Source organism: Megachile rotundata, chromosome 6, assembly GCF_050947335.1.
Source record: "Megachile rotundata isolate GNS110a chromosome 6, iyMegRotu1, whole genome shotgun sequence".
Classification (NCBI taxonomy): Eukaryota; Metazoa; Arthropoda; class Insecta; order Hymenoptera; family Megachilidae; genus Megachile; species Megachile rotundata.
The window spans coordinates 9,525,095-9,541,012 of NC_134988.1; the positions used below are offsets into that span (position 1 = coordinate 9,525,095).

At 37.2% G+C, this 15,918-nt stretch overlaps 1 protein-coding gene across 2 annotated transcripts in view; it reads left to right on the forward strand.

Annotated features, from left to right (window-relative positions):
* Nucleotides 1-15,918, forward strand: part of crp (transcription factor cropped) — a 178,499-nt gene that overhangs the window by 9,144 nt on the left and 153,437 nt on the right. For both annotated transcript variants that reach the window (XM_076532754.1, XM_003703181.3), the window contains exon 2: nucleotides 8,611-8,938. In XM_076532754.1, coding sequence (XP_076388869.1) covers nucleotides 8,611-8,938 — 328 coding nt within the window. The remainder of the gene's footprint in view (nucleotides 1-8,610; nucleotides 8,939-15,918) is intronic.

Genomic DNA, 15,918 nt, shown 5'->3' on the forward strand with positions numbered 1-15,918 from the left:
GGGACGCGTGGGAATTGGGATCTAGGGAATTTGGGACGCGTGGGATTCGGGATCTAGGGAATTTGGAACGCGTGGGATTTGGGATGTGTGGAATTAGGGACGCGTGGTATTCGGGATCTAGGGAATTTGGGACGCGTGGGATTCGGGATCTAGGGAATTTGGAACGCGTGGGATTCGGGATCTAGGGAATTCGGAACGCATGGAATTCGGGATCTAGGGAATTTGGGACGCGTGGGATTTCAGATATGTGGAATTTGGGACGCGAGGGATTTGGGATCTAGGAAATTTGGAACGTGTGGGATTTGGGATCTAGGGAATTTGGGAGCCTGGGGAATTTGGGGATCTAGAGAAATTTAGTATCCATGGAATTTGGGGATCTAGGAATCTGAAAATAGGGCTGTTCGAAAATTTGAATGTTATGTCTTTAGAAACTCTAGAATTGCAAAATTTATAGATTTGAATATTTGTGATCTTTGCGAAATTTGGAAAATTGAATATTTAGGATCTTTGAGAAGTTAAATATTTTCAAATCCAAAAATTTTCAATTTTGAAAAGTAAAAATGTTCACATATGAAATCTTTAAAACTAAAATTTCTCAAATATCAAATTTCCAAAAGTACAAATTTTCCATTTGAAAATGTCAGCACCATCGACCTTCCTATTATAAAGACTCTATTACGAAGGTCACAGCGACCCCGTAAATCCATAAGCTAACAATAACCGCGTTTAAATTTTCAAGCGTTGCGTAACAAATTCGTTTACACCTAAACGAGCCATTATTCAATCGTTCCAGAAGTTTAATTGTCCCTTAATTCGTCGTGAAGTTTTCGCACGCCACGAAAATCCCGTTTTAAAGCCGGCAGGAGAGAATAAAAGTTAGCGGAGAGGAGCGTTGCACACGGTACAGGAAGTAGAGTGAAAGGAAGAAAAGGGAAGATAGGTTTCCGCAGTGCGTCTGATAGGCTTCCCTTTTGTAGGGAGAGGTTTTCCGAGGTGGCTCGGCTGACTAGGGTGTTCAAACCCCAATGTAAACCATCTTACTCACACGAACCCGCCGCACGTGAGCACACCACTCCACACAGACTCGTTCACGACCGTTTGAAGAATGATATGCAGCTCCCCTGTTCTACCCAAACTTGGCCTTGAGTTCGTACACAGGGTGACTCGAAAACATCTCGAGCCTCGACACTTCGTTTCACGTATATTCGTTTTAGTTGCACTTATAGATTTTTGGGGGAATTTAGAAAAATTAGAGCATTTGCAGATTCGAAAATTAGGAGATTTTAAGGATTTACGTATTTAAATATTAAGAGTTAGGGATTTTTTAAATTTGGATGTTTGACAAATTCTAAAATTCAGAAATCGGAATTTTTCAGACATTTTTTGGATATTGAAGAATGAAGAGTTTTGAGGAACTAGAAATTGAAGTTTTGTAGTTAGGAAATTACAGTTTGAAACTTTAGTGGTCCAGAAATTTGGGGGTCTGTAAATTGTGCTTATTTACTCAGGGTCCCTAATGGCTCTTATCTCTCTGAAGTCCTTATCCAACGGAAGTGCGATTGTTGGACTAGAGAACTTAATTCTAAAATTTCCTACATCCTATTAAATTTCCAATACTTCCAACGGCACAAAAGGTATCGTAAGAATACGAAGAATGACAATAAATGGAGAGCGATGAATGAAGTCGAAATTAAATTGTAAACGCGAATTTACTTGACTTTTGAATGAACCTTGACCTTTCTATCGTACGACAGCATCGAACCGTGTAGTTCCATCGGTTGGATCGCTGCGGAGCGAGAGGGAGCCCTAAAACGAAAGGCGTTCTCCTCGTTTCGAGTACGCGCGTGTTCATTGATTCCGTTCGAGCGGGCCGGCTTCTTTTTTTCACGCTCGGTTTTTTATAGAAGCTCGACAAGACGTCCTTTCCGGTCGTTTCCTAGTTGTGCTCGCAGCTGATAGGCAGCCAGAGATAGCGAGGCTCGTGCGAAGGCACCGGTAACAACCAGCTGAGTGGCGCCAGCCATCAGCTGTTGGTGACTCACGCGAGTTGACCGAGAGCGGAGCGGCGCGCAGTCGACAACACAATCGCACGATCTGCCTGTTCTCTCGCGGCTCTCTCCACTAACACACGCGCACGCGCGTGCGCGACGCCCTAACCACCGCCGTCTCTATATATAGGAACGCGGACGTGGCAGCGGTTGTCAGTGTGTGCGTGCACGCGTACGCACCTTGTCTACGTCGTGCGCGACACGTTGCTCGCGCTTTTTCGCGCGTAGTCCATTAACGCTCCGTGTCGTTTTTTTTAAGACTCCGTTCATATACCATGTACGACTTTTATTTTTACAATTACACTATTTTAACTCGTACTCAATTTTACTCGAATTTTTAATACGCTTTGTCCGATTATAACTTGCATAGTCGAGGATTGCGTAATAGTGGCAGACATAACATCACAACTTTTTTTTGTTTGTTTTAACTCTTTCTCGATATAGTAGAAAGGGGTTCTCATTAAAATTGCAACATGTGGAGTAAATGTTTTTCATTTATTATAGGTGGTAAATCAATGAAAATATATATGTTCAACGAGTTCACTTATTTGAATTATTTATAAGATCCAAGAGAAATGTATCGAGCTATACTTCAGGAGTTTAAAGAGTTAATATTATAGCTGTGATTGATTTTGATCTCACAAATAAATCATAGGGCAAGAGGTTGAATAAACCTGTTTTTCGAGCACGTCTTACAATTTTTTGTTAGTACAAAATGATTAGCAAACACGTAGTATACATCGCACTGAGATGCCTTCGTTTTTGAATGAGAATTCCAAGCGATCTGTAGTTCAGCGTGGGTCGCATACACACGGCACACGTGTTACGTTTTTTTACCATTCCTAGGGTTTTTGTCCGAACTATTATTTTTGTCCGCGTTATTTTCATTCTTGACATTGAACAAAATGAATAAACTTTGTATACGGTATTTATAATCACATGTTTTATTGAGTATCCTCGAAACTCAGGAAAGTTTCGAGAATTGGGAACTTTGGCCTTTTATGTGATTCGAAATTCCGATAAGAAAAAGTATGAAATCGATGAATAAATCGTAGCATGCCTTGGAAATATTCCGAATGTGCGATTGTCGAATGTTTGACGATTAGTCTTTGTTTTTGACGATATACGAATTGATCGTAGAACTGCAAGTTCGTGTGAGTTTGAAAAGTTTTGTTGATATCAGTTCCTGAAATAAGCTACTTCTGTTACAAAATAAAATGTCCATTTGAAGTTTAGAGAGTTTATATAGCTTCGAACCAGATCACTGTACTATTCAATCACACCGTTCAATCACATTAACTCATTACTGGTTTGCTCTCCAAGTTACCAGTCAGCTGCTCTACTATTTCATTCTACTGTTCTACCAGATCATCGCAAGCTTTATCTACCTTCAGCAAACACCTAAAGATCATAGAAAGTATCATCGTAATTCGGTGGAATTTCGAAAGCACGTTAGTACTATTTCGTAGCGGGATGGCGGAAGACAGGTTGAAAATGTTTGGTCGCTCGTTAACCGTGCGAGCGAAGAAGATCGTGTTTACCCCGTTTGAAAGAGCGATATATACGGTGGAAGGTCCGCGATGAAAAGGAAGGTAGCCACCTACTTAGTCGACCTACTTCTACGGGACTGATCCGAGTGAACCCAGCGGGTATTCAACGAACGAGCTGACGTCACAGCAGCCAACCATCCAAGCCGTCGGCGTACCAGCTGATCTAATGTAACCACTCGATGGGAGAATGCCATGTGGAATTCTGTTGCGTGGACCACCACGTGTTGTTATTGCATATCCTGCAAGAAGTCCTCTGCTCTTGTTGGTTGTTGTAACAGGGGTAGCTTCTGATGTCCTGTTAGGGAAGTCTAAAGAAATTTCATGAGATGACAGTACATAATTGGTGATGGGGGTTTGAGGCAAAATTTTGGTTAGGTGGAGTTTGGGAAGTTTTTCATTTGGATGTTGGGAAATTTGGGAATTTGGGAGGTGAAGGATTTGGGGGTTTTGAGAGGAGGGAAATAGGGGAATTAGAGGGTTGGGAATTTGGTGATTTAAGGATTTGGGGAGTTAGGGGTTCAAGGGCTTAGGGATTTAGGAGATGGGGAATTTAGAAGTTTGGGGATTTAAAGATTTAGGGATTTAGGGATTTGGAGATTTAGTAATTTGGGAATTTTGGGATTTACGGATTGGGGATTTGAAGATTTAGTAATTTGAGAACTTGGGGACTTACAGATTTAAGGATTTGGGGATTTGAACATTTAGGGACTTTGAGGGTTTAGAGATTTTTGAGAAATTAGAAATGTAGAAGCTTTGAAACTTGAATATTCAGGGATTTGGATATTTGAATATTTAGGGACTTTGAGGTTTTGGAGATTTTTGAGAAATCAGAAATATAGAAACTTGCAAACTTGAATATTTAGGGATTTACTAATTTAGAGATTTAAGAATTTAGGGACATCAAGGTTAGGGAATTGAGAAGTTGGTAATTTAAAAATTTAGGGATTTGGAAGATTTGAGATTCAGGAATTGAGGAATCAAAAAACAGAAATTTTGTGAATTAAAAAATTTTAATATCTAAAAATTTATAATAGAAATTCGAGTATAAATTTGGAAATATACTACTCAAATAGTTGTCAGGTACACTTGACAAAATATATTAAAAACTTTCTCTCTTATGCATAGCATAATTCATTATTAATATTTCTCGATTGATTGGTCGTAATGTCTGAAGTTCACGGTGAACTTATAGAACACTCGAAGGGTCAAAGTTCGAGGCCATGGTTCACTTAGGCCAGTGGTGGCGCTGGTTTTACGCGTACCGTATCAAAATTTCATATGTAATACTTATCAAGCTCACAGCGAGTCATTTTCAAATTTCCAAAATCTCTGAAACCCCAAAAGTCTCAATTTGTTAAGTTGTAAAATTACAAATGAAATATTTTCGATATTTGGGTACTAGTGAAGGAAAAAATTAATAAATTTGCAAATATAAAAGGCCTTTAATAAATTAAAATAAATATCAAATAAAAGAACAAATAAATAAAAATACCAAAGAAAAATAAATTTGAAAAACTTTACATCTGAAAGCAATTCAACCTTGTACATCCAAAAGCTATTCAAACCTACTAGTTTTTACTACTTCATATGCTATCTTACACACACACATATAAAATATATGAATAATAATCTTAATAAACAGCCAACTAAAAATAAATTTGCAGAAAGCAATAAAAACTTACTACTTCACATGCTAATTCATCAAACACACACACTATAAGGTGTACGAACCGATGAATAACCTACGAACTAAAAATAAACTTCCCAAAATTCACGAGCAATAAAAATGTACACGTGCCAAAAGCACACTATATATAAAATTTGCAAAAACTAACCTACCAAAAATAAACTTGCAGACTTTCAAAAATTGTCATCGAAAAGCAATAAAAATCTTCTCACGTGAACACATCAAACGAACGAATAACGAAGCAATAAATAACCCGGTTCCATTTTCGTAAAGCGATTTCTTCGAGTTCCATAAAATCATTCATACGTTCCGTATGCATGCACACTCGCATCGTTGTATATCTCGTGCACGTATGAACATATTCTGGTTGTATTATCGGCACGCAGCGAACGAATGCTTGAGAGAGCAGGGCACAAGGTCATGGTCTTTCCCTGCTGATTCATCTCACACCCGACAACCCGATCTTTTCCCTCTTTTCTCTCCTTTTATCTTTTTCCCCCGTAGTCTCCTCCGTGTCTGTAATTTTACCAGATGTTCCCTACCAACGAGAATACCACTCGTATCTCTTCGTTTTCCTTTCCCCGTTTCCGACACCGAAACATTCCTTTCTTTCTAAGCTGTTCATTATGTCTGCTGCCGTAATGATACACCGTTTTCTCGCTAACTAATAATCTTCTTTAAACGCTCTGCCATCCTCTTTGCGTTCTTATCCTTTTGATCAGCTGTTGCCCAATACGTCTTACGTTTACGAACGAAAAATTCATTTAGGGTTAAACTTGTTTTGGTAACCCCTTATCATATGACTTGTCAGGTGCGTCAGAATTAATCACAATATTAAAACAGACAGAGAAAGTTGAAATGTTATGTCACTTTTTTAATCTTGACTGTGCGAATCACTGGACTTTAACACTGGATTGAAGTGTACTCAAAGTTAAGATTTTGTAAGATCGAGTAAGATTTGTCATATTTGGGAGTGCGTCAGACTCATCCATATAGTGCAAGAGGTTGATACTTCACCAGAGGAGTGTTGGATAAAAATTGTTTAGGATGATGCATAGAAAATCTATAACCTAGAAGATGAAACACTTCTTCATGTTTAATATTATTACTTAATTTAATGTAACATAGTATAATTTGATATGTACATATGTTAGTTGAAGTACTGCATGTGAATCTACATATGAATGTGGATGTGGACATCATAACATGTGGATCACATGTGAACATGTGCATGTACAGACACCGAATTTCAAATGTCCAAGTACTCAGATGCTTGAATTTCAAGTAGACAAATATTCTAACATTGAATTAGTCTCTCAAGTACAAATGAGACATAAAATTGTAGATGTGAAACATTTTGAAACGACGACATTCATTCTAGTCTATCAGAGAGATCAATGTTGACTACCAATGTCAATAACTTCTCCGTATTTGCATTCATCAGAACACTTAATATACTTAATTTGATATGTACATATGTTAGTTGAAGTACTGCATGTGAATCTACATATGAACATGTGAATGTACAGACACCGAATGTGAAATGTCCAAGTATGTTAGATGCTTGAATTTCAAATAGACAAATATTCTAACATTGAATTAGTCTCTCAACTACAAATGAGACACAAAATTGTAGATGTGCAACATTTTTAAAAGACAACATTCTCTCTATTCTCTGATAGATATCAGACATCATTGTTGACCACCAATGTTAATATCCATATTTGCATTCATAAGAACACTGTTATATTATGTAACAAACATTCTATTATTTTACTTAGAGAAATATTTTCCCTAATTTTTGAATCAGTAATTGAAGAAAGCTATAAAGATACGACCTTGCCCCATTAAAAGGCCATGAAATTCATCTGTTCAACGAGCGTTTAAAAGCGTATTCGAAAAGGGAGAAAATAGTATCGCGTTGGCGTTGCGTGCAGTCGGTCTTTGAAGTAGTAACCGCAGAATGACAATGATGTCTCGCTTCATTGACCGCGAATTTAACCGTCGATAAGTTTCGCACTACCACTACCGCATTTAGCCGAGCTACTAGCGCCGTAGTTTTCGTTGAAACAAACAGCGCGACGCTTTCAATTTCCTTAAAAGCCCTTGGATGCAGACTGGCAGCCAGCCGTTTTTATATTTCCGGCCGCGTTGCTTTCTACTCTTCTCGTATCTGCTTGTAAATCAAATATTTAGAGCCGACGCGGAACCCTGACGAAACGTGGACATCGTCGACACAGGGCCACACGAGTGTCAGTCTCTTCCATCTCGTCGCTTTGATTTTCGGGGATTCTCTTTGATGGCTACGTTGAAATGCTTTTCAAACATCTACCATTGCTCGCTGGGGGATTCGATCTATGTACGAATGTTTCGATTCTTATATTCGTGTTTTCTCATAATGGCAAAGAAGTGGCACTTGCGGATTGTATCAGTAGCAGACAGTTTTTCAATCTGCTAAGTTTTGTAGATGTTCAATCTACAAAGTCTGTGAATTTGTAGACGTTCAATTTTCATTGTGGCAAATTTGCAGATTTTTCATTTTGTTTTGGAAAAAAAAAAATGTTCTAAAAACCACCTCTATTGAAATTCAGAATACGTTTGACAAAATATTAACTATCATATGAAATTGATTAAATGAGGGACTTCAATGAATATTTAGACATTAGCATAATTAGGGACGACAAAAGATTGCATCAAAAATTTTAGACAAAAAATTGCAACAAAGATTGCAGACAAAAAATTGCAGCAAACATTGCAGACAAAAAATTGCAACAAACATTGTAGACAAAAAATTGCAACAAAAATTTCAGACAAAAATTGCAACAAACATTGCAGACAAAAATTGCAACAATCATTGCAGACAAAAAATTGCAACAAAAATTTCAGACAAAAATGGCAACAAACATTGCAGACAAAAATTGCAACAAACATTGCAGACAAAAAATTGCAACAAAGACTGCAGACAGAAAATTGCAACAAACATTGCAGACAAAAAATTGCAACAAAGACTGCAGACAGAAAATTGCAACAAACATTGCAGACAAAAAATTGCAACAAACATTCCAGACAAAAAATTGCAACAAAAATTTCAGACAAAAATGGCAACAAACATTGCAGACAAAAATTGCAACAAACATTGCAGACAAAAATTGCAACAAACATTGCAGACAAAAAATTGCAGCAAACATTGCAGACAAAAATTGCAACAAACATTGCAGACAAAAAATTGCAACAAAGATTGCAGACAGAAAATTGCAACAAAAATTGCAGACAAAAATTGCACCAAAGTAATGAATGTAGTAAAAATAAATATGATTTGTTTCAGAAATATTGGAACGGTAGAGGAGGGCTCGGTGACCACGGGCGTGACGGTCGCCGAGGTCGCTGATTCTCAGGAGCAACAACAGCAACAGCAATCGAAGAGCAACGGCACAGTATCCCGGCGCGTTGCTGGTCAGAACGTTGCTTTGAGCAACGGTAACGGAGCCAGCAACGTTGGTCGCGTGACGCCGCGAAGCCACATGGAGCAGGAGAAGCGTATGCGGCGAGAAATCGCCAACAGCAACGAGCGACGTCGTATGCAGAGTATTAATGCCGGTTTCCAATCGCTCAGGACGTTGCTGCCGCATCACGAGGGCGAGAAGCTGTCTAAGGTGAGTCTTGCTTTTCTTCTTCGCCGGCTTACGTTCATCAAACCTGCGGATACAATTTTGAACAGTGAAAAGTGTCGCTTTCAAATCTATGACTGTATCTTTATTGTTTGCTGACTGTTCTTTATTTACACATTACATTAAGACTTTAAAAATCAATGAATATGTTATCTGTAGATAAGATTTTTATTCACACATTCAAACATTTCTTTTACAGAATCAGTTATATAAAAATGTAACTTATAGTCTTCTCAATTTTCACTGTTCAGTTGTTTATTTGAAATATTTAAACGAAGTACTCACAGAAATAGATTCTGTGTTTGGAAGAATAGTTCTGGTAGTCTTAGACGCTTTCACAGTACCATTGATGCAAGTAGCGCTTCCTCCAATAAATTACCTGTGCTGGAGGAAGAATTGATCATCCTCATCTAGACCATCATTTTGTTGGCTTTCGTCATCGTACCGCTCGATTTACCCCTTAGATTCAGAGCGTCGATCGATGATACGCGGTGAGAACGTGCATGTGCTATATTCGATGAGAATCCTTTTTTTTTACCGAATCAATGAACAGAGTGAATTCGAAATCGGTATCATATGCACGTAAGAGAAACACGAATCTGAAAATTTTCACGAGTGCAAAATGTGCTATGCGTACATAAAGTTGTTCTTACGCCGTACTTTTTACATCTCAGAGTCATGCGCTTATTGTATGGAGTGGTGTATTATTCGATTGTACCACTCTGATGCACTTCATTCGTCCAATCATTATTCCCCTTTGATCGAAGTAGAGTTTGCATCTTGGAAGTCATTAACACGTTGATTGTCGAAGTCATTCTTTTCTTATATACCTTTTTATTTTAATCTTAATTATTATGGCATAGCATTAGTTATACAGCGGCAGTTAACGTGTTATGAAAACTTTATATTAGGTACAGAAACTCTTTACGATTTTTGAGTAAAACCGAACATTTTGAGAAGTACTCAAATTTCTAATTGCACACACCTGAATTTTCGTATTATAACACACAATTGTATATATACCCAAGTTCTATTAATGTATAATTTAACCACTGTAAATATAACACCTTGAAATTTGTATCACCATATGTGGGATTGATATGTTTGCAATTCCGACGTATGAAATTACTTAACGTGGAATTCTTAAGGATGGAATTGTCGCGCCTTCTCTTACCACCCGTAGAATTGTTATATACGGAATTGATACGTTCGGAATTGCGACGAATGGAATTATTGCGTATTCTATTCCCATTCGTGGAATTGCCACGCCTGGAATTGCTACGCATGGAATTGTCACGCATGGAATTAATATTCGTGGAATTGCAACGCGTGGAATTAGAACGAGTAGAATTGCTATTCGTGGAATTGCAATGCGTGGAATTGCAACGCCTGGAATTGCTACGCGTGGAATTGTCACGCGCGGAATTGATATTCGTGTAATTGCAACGCGTGGAATTAGAACGAGTAGAATTGCTATTCGTGGAATTGCAATGCGTGGAATTGCAATGCGTGGAATTGCAATGCGTGGAATTGCCACGCGTGGAATTGTCACGCGCGGAATTGTAACGCGCGGAATTGATATTCGTGTAATTGCAACGCGTGGAATTAGAACGAGTAGAATTGCTATTCGTGGAATTGCAACGCGTGGAAATTCCATTCGTGGAATTGCGACGCATGGAATTTCTATTTGTGGGATTTCCATTCGTGGAATTGTAACGCGCGGAATTGCTATTCGTGGAATTCTTACTCGTGGAATTGCTACCCGTGGAATTGCCACGTGTTCTATTTCTACTTGTGGAATTGTCCCGCGCCGCAACTCCATGCGTCGAATTACTAGATAATGTATTCCAATCCGTGGAATTGTCACATATGTAATTGCCACGTATAACATTGTTAAGAGTGAGTTGCAATTCCATGATCCAAATGATTTTCAGTGAATTTTACAATAATCAAAAACACGAAAACGTGGATCGCCATAGAGTACCGTTAAGTCCGGAATAAATAATTAAACGACCGCCACATATGGTCACATACGGTCACGCTGGTGACCGACGTCGAATCCTTAACAGGACGTCGTTCCTGACGAGGTTAACACGTGGACCGGAAACGGTAACCTGTTTCTCATCTGCCAAAGGTGAATTTCGTCCAATGAAAGCTCGCACGAACCCCCTATAACATTACGCAACATCGTGGCGGCGACTTTTATCAATTGTAACGGCGAGTTTTATTCCACTAATTTTAGCACGCGAAAGTCGACGTGCGATCCCACGCCGTTAAAGACCCTCCCGATACGTCGCGTCGGTGCTCTTTAATCGTTTAGTCGAACCGTGTGACACTGACCGCTTTAGTCCGCCTTTATACGGTTGCTTCTTTCAAGTCTACCTAGCGAATAATCAGCTGATCTTTTATACCCTAATGGATCGGACGATTACACCCGGCAATTTCGAGTGGAAGTTACTTTATTTCCGTTTCCGTTTGGTGGTGGGTTCTCATTTAATTTAATATATGGGATTTTTGTGGGTATGGACATGTGTAGGAGTGTTTTTATAATTTGAGTATTTTCCAATTTGCAAATTTTCAGTTTCCCAAATTTTCAGATTGTAAAATTTTCAAATTTTCAAAATTCTCAAATTTCCAAATTTCCACTTCCCACAGTCTCAAATTTCCATATTCTCAAATTTCCAAAATTCTTAAATTTCCAAATTTCCACTTCCCACAGTCTCAAATTTCCATATTCTCAAATTTCCAAAATTCTTAAATTTCCAAATTTCCACTTCCCACACTCTCAAATTTCCATATTCTCAAAATTCCAAAATTCTCAAATTTCCAAATTTCCACTTCCCACACTCTCAAATTTCCATATTCTCAAATTTCCAAAATTCTCAAATTTCTAATTTCTCAAAATTCCAAATTCTCAAATTTCCAAAATTCCACTTCCTACACTCTCAAATTTCCATATTCTCAAGTTTCCAAAATTCTCAAATTTTTCAAATTCTCAAAATTCCAAATTCTCAAATTTCCAAAATTCCACTTCCCACACTCTCATTTTTCCATATTCTCAAATTTCCAAAATACTCTAATTTTCCAAATTCTCAAAATTCCAAAATTCTCAAATTTCCAAGTTTCCATACTTTTCAAATTTGAAAATATCTACATTCTCAAAGTTCTCAAATTTCTAAATTACTACATTTTCTAGATTTCCCACATTTCCAAATTTTCAAACTTCAAATTTACGAGACGAGCTCCTGCACGATATCAAAAAACCGTATCTACGATATTCATTCTATGATTTAGATCGTCCTTATATTACATGATCGACTATCAATGATCCTAGCTAACATACGCTCTACATTAAAGTACAAGAAACTATACCAAATTTGAAATTTAAAAAAAATTAAAAAATAAAAATTAACCAGGAAAATAGTCATTTTGCCAACTTTCGGTAAGGGAAGCAATTCGTAGTATACGCGACACTCATACGCGTAACTTCAGTACTTATATGTAGTTTCGCAATGCGATATTTCGCGAACCAGTCCTCGGGCCACATGGTACAATTCCCACGCATTTCTCTTAAGGAGATCGGTCCGTTCCTTTTGTTCTTTCACTCTTTCCCTTCCTTCTCGATGCTGCGGCTCTTTCTCCCCTCCATCCTTTCTTTCTCCCTTTTTCTCCTTTTCGTTGTATTTGGCCTTCGTCGTTCCCTGTCCCTTCTTTCTCTTTTTCTCTTTCTGTCCGCCGCGAAGGCCAAACCGTAGCCGACGAATTTTTCGCCAAACCCTGGCCCACTAAGGAACGAAGGTTCGGTTCTCTCTCGCTAACGTTGCGAATATTAACGAGACCGTTCTCCAAACAGAAACATTCTGTCACTCCTTTTTTGTCTTTGCCGCGATTACCTTTTTGCTCGTTACCGGCAGAAGGATTTTTCTTCTTAATCGATCGCGATCGATTTTCTTTGGAACTTGCTTAATGATTTTTGGGTAAGGGAATGAGGTTTGAGAGTTTTGGGAGTTGGGAGCTTTTTAAGGTGGCACTTTGTGTACTTGTGCAATTTATATATACAGTAATTTTTACAATTAGAGGCTCTGATATTTGAGAATTTTTAACTGTTTAAATTTAGATTAAAAATTTTTAATTTTAATATTTTGGGTAAAGGAACGAGGTTTGAGGGACTTGTTTGAGGAGTTTGGGAATTGGGAGCTTTTTAATGTGGCAGTTTGTCAAATTCGAAATTTATAAACACAGTAATTTTTACAATTAGAGGCTCTGATATTTGAGAATTTTTAAATGTTTAAATTTAGAGATCTCAAGATTTTAGAAATGCAAAGGTTGTCGTATTTTGGATTTTTCGAAATTTTCTGATTTATAGGTTAATTGTGAAATTCGAGATTCACAGACTTACTATTAGCAACGTTGAAATGTTAGAGTCTAAAGTTAGAAGATATACAGTGTACTTAATTTGGAAATTCAAGGGCTGTTATAGGTAGGAACCCGAAAATGGGGATTCTGAAATTGAAATATTAAGAAATGAAATAATTTGGGAATTTGTAGAAGTAGTAATGTAGGGATGGTGGGGTCATCATACACGGTCGAGAAGTGTCGCGCCTTTTGTAAGGAGTAACACTTCGCAAAGGAAATAAAAAGAAGCGGCGTAAATGAGCACAGATGCCTCGACCCATTTTCATTTAGCGCTTGCCAGACGAAAATAAAAATAAACTGCTCCCTCTCTTTCTTTTTCTCCTTTCGTTCCCATATATGCAAAGACGCTCGGATAAAATGGTGTTATTTTCAATTAATTTTTTTCAAATTAACTGATACTTGTATTAGTCAAAAAATTAACTTATCACTGTACTGATGATAGTATGTTCTCACAACCTTGCAATAAATATTAACCCTTAATGGTCATTGTAGTAAAATGTCTGGTACAGTGAGATGTCGAAGACTCTAGCTACTAAAAATGTTTTTTACAAAGAAGCTAGTCATTATTTTTTACTCGAAGAAAATTGTAAATGATCTTTAAAAATTTTAACATATTTATCAGCAGATTTTAGTAAATCTTACTAAAAAACTACTCATTATTTTTAACTTGAAAAAAGTTATAAATGATCTGTAACAGTTATAACATATTTCTCAGCTGATTTCTGTAAATCTTACAAAAAAGCTACTCATTATTTTTAACTTGAAAAAAAAAAACCTTAATTAATCTTTAAAAATTTTAACATATTTCTCATCTGATTTCAGTAAATCTTACTAAAGAGCTACTCATTACTTTTAACTTGAAAAAAATCATAAATAATCTTTAAAAATTTTAACACATTTCTCAGCTGATTTCAGTGAATCTTTACATATGAAAAGAGATTCAGAAACACAAAAGAATTGATAAAACGTAGGTTTTCTCAGAAAAATTCAAACCTTCCATTTTAAAGCAAAGACCTAAAATTTTAGCTGAACAGACAGTCTATCAATGAATGGGTTAATAAAATTCAAAACCTAATGTATACAATTTAAATTTGTCCTCGAGTCTATTCCTTTTTCCATAAATAATTCATACATCAGTTTGTACAGCTGTAAAAAAGAATGCAAGTAAATTTGAATTTGGAAAAGTTGAAAGAAAACGTTTGGATGTTTCTTAGCGATTGGTTCCTCTCTTTTGTGCCGAACTTGGACTAAATGTATGGGTCCCGGAGCATCTGGGTCATTTTGCTCTCCGTTCCGCGATTCTCCCTCCTGTGCGGGTTCGGATCGTCCCTTTGTCTCGGCCCGGGGTCCCTTCGGTCCCTCCTTTCGGTTCGACCGACCGACAAAGCTCTCTCCTCGGTTTCGTTGTATTCGTACACTGCCGTTGCTTTCTACAAGGTGTCTCGAACGGACAGAAGAGAAAGTTGTAAAGATCTTCGACGACGTTGAGAAACGTTACGTTACCGGGAAACCATGTCTGACGGATTATTTTCTTTCGTTTTAGATTAAATTTCGTTTTTGTGTTCTACTCGTAATTTAGAGTTACACTTTAAAAATTCACTGTATATCTTTATGGGGTAGTTCATAACTTTAGGATGAAATGAATTTAGATAAAAAGTAACACCTTGTTCTATGATTTGTCAGGTCACTAGTAACAGCAATATTAAAACTGACAAAGAAATTAACAGACAAACCTTCAATGAAACCAGACCTGCAAATAGCTGAATTTCTAGGATCCCAAATTCCAAAGCACTTTAGTCCCAAGACCACCTAATAAATAAATTCTCAGGTTTCCAAATCCCTACATCCTCAAGTCTCTAGACCCCCAAACTTATTCGGTCGCTATGATCAATGATGTAGAAACATTTGATTCAACCCCTTGCACTATGATTTGTCAGCTCCTTCAGAACTAATCAGCAATATTAAAACAGACGAAGAAAGTTGAAATGTTATGTCAATTTGGTAACGACTTTGAAATTGATTCTGTGTAATTTATTGAAAGTCAAAGAACGCTAACTAGATACAGTGTTCCTTCTATAAAATTATGTTTTCGGAGTTACGTTGCCTGGCTCTAAACCATCATACCCGGTTGTCTGAAGGATTCTGAATGTTGTATGAAAAGGAAGATCTCAAGTTTATTAGTCACTGCTACTTCTCAGAAGTTGAGAAGTTCAGGAAAGTTAGAAACTAAGAATATTGAGAAACATTCGTACATTGTGGAAAATTTATAAATTTTCGAAATGTGAAGGTTTTAAGATCTTCAAAATTGGGTAAACCTTGGAAATGTTTGAAATCTGAGAAATCTAGGAATGTTGTGAATGTGGAAAATTGGGAAACCTTGCAAACTGCGTATTCTTAAAAATTACTGAAATCTACAAATCCTAAGAATTTCAGAAATGTGGGAAATTTCGAGGCCTTAAAAACTGCTTAAACCTTCAAAATTCTGTAAATAGAAGAGTCAAAAAAATCTCAGAAAATGTAATTTATAAATTTGAAACCTTGCAAACTGC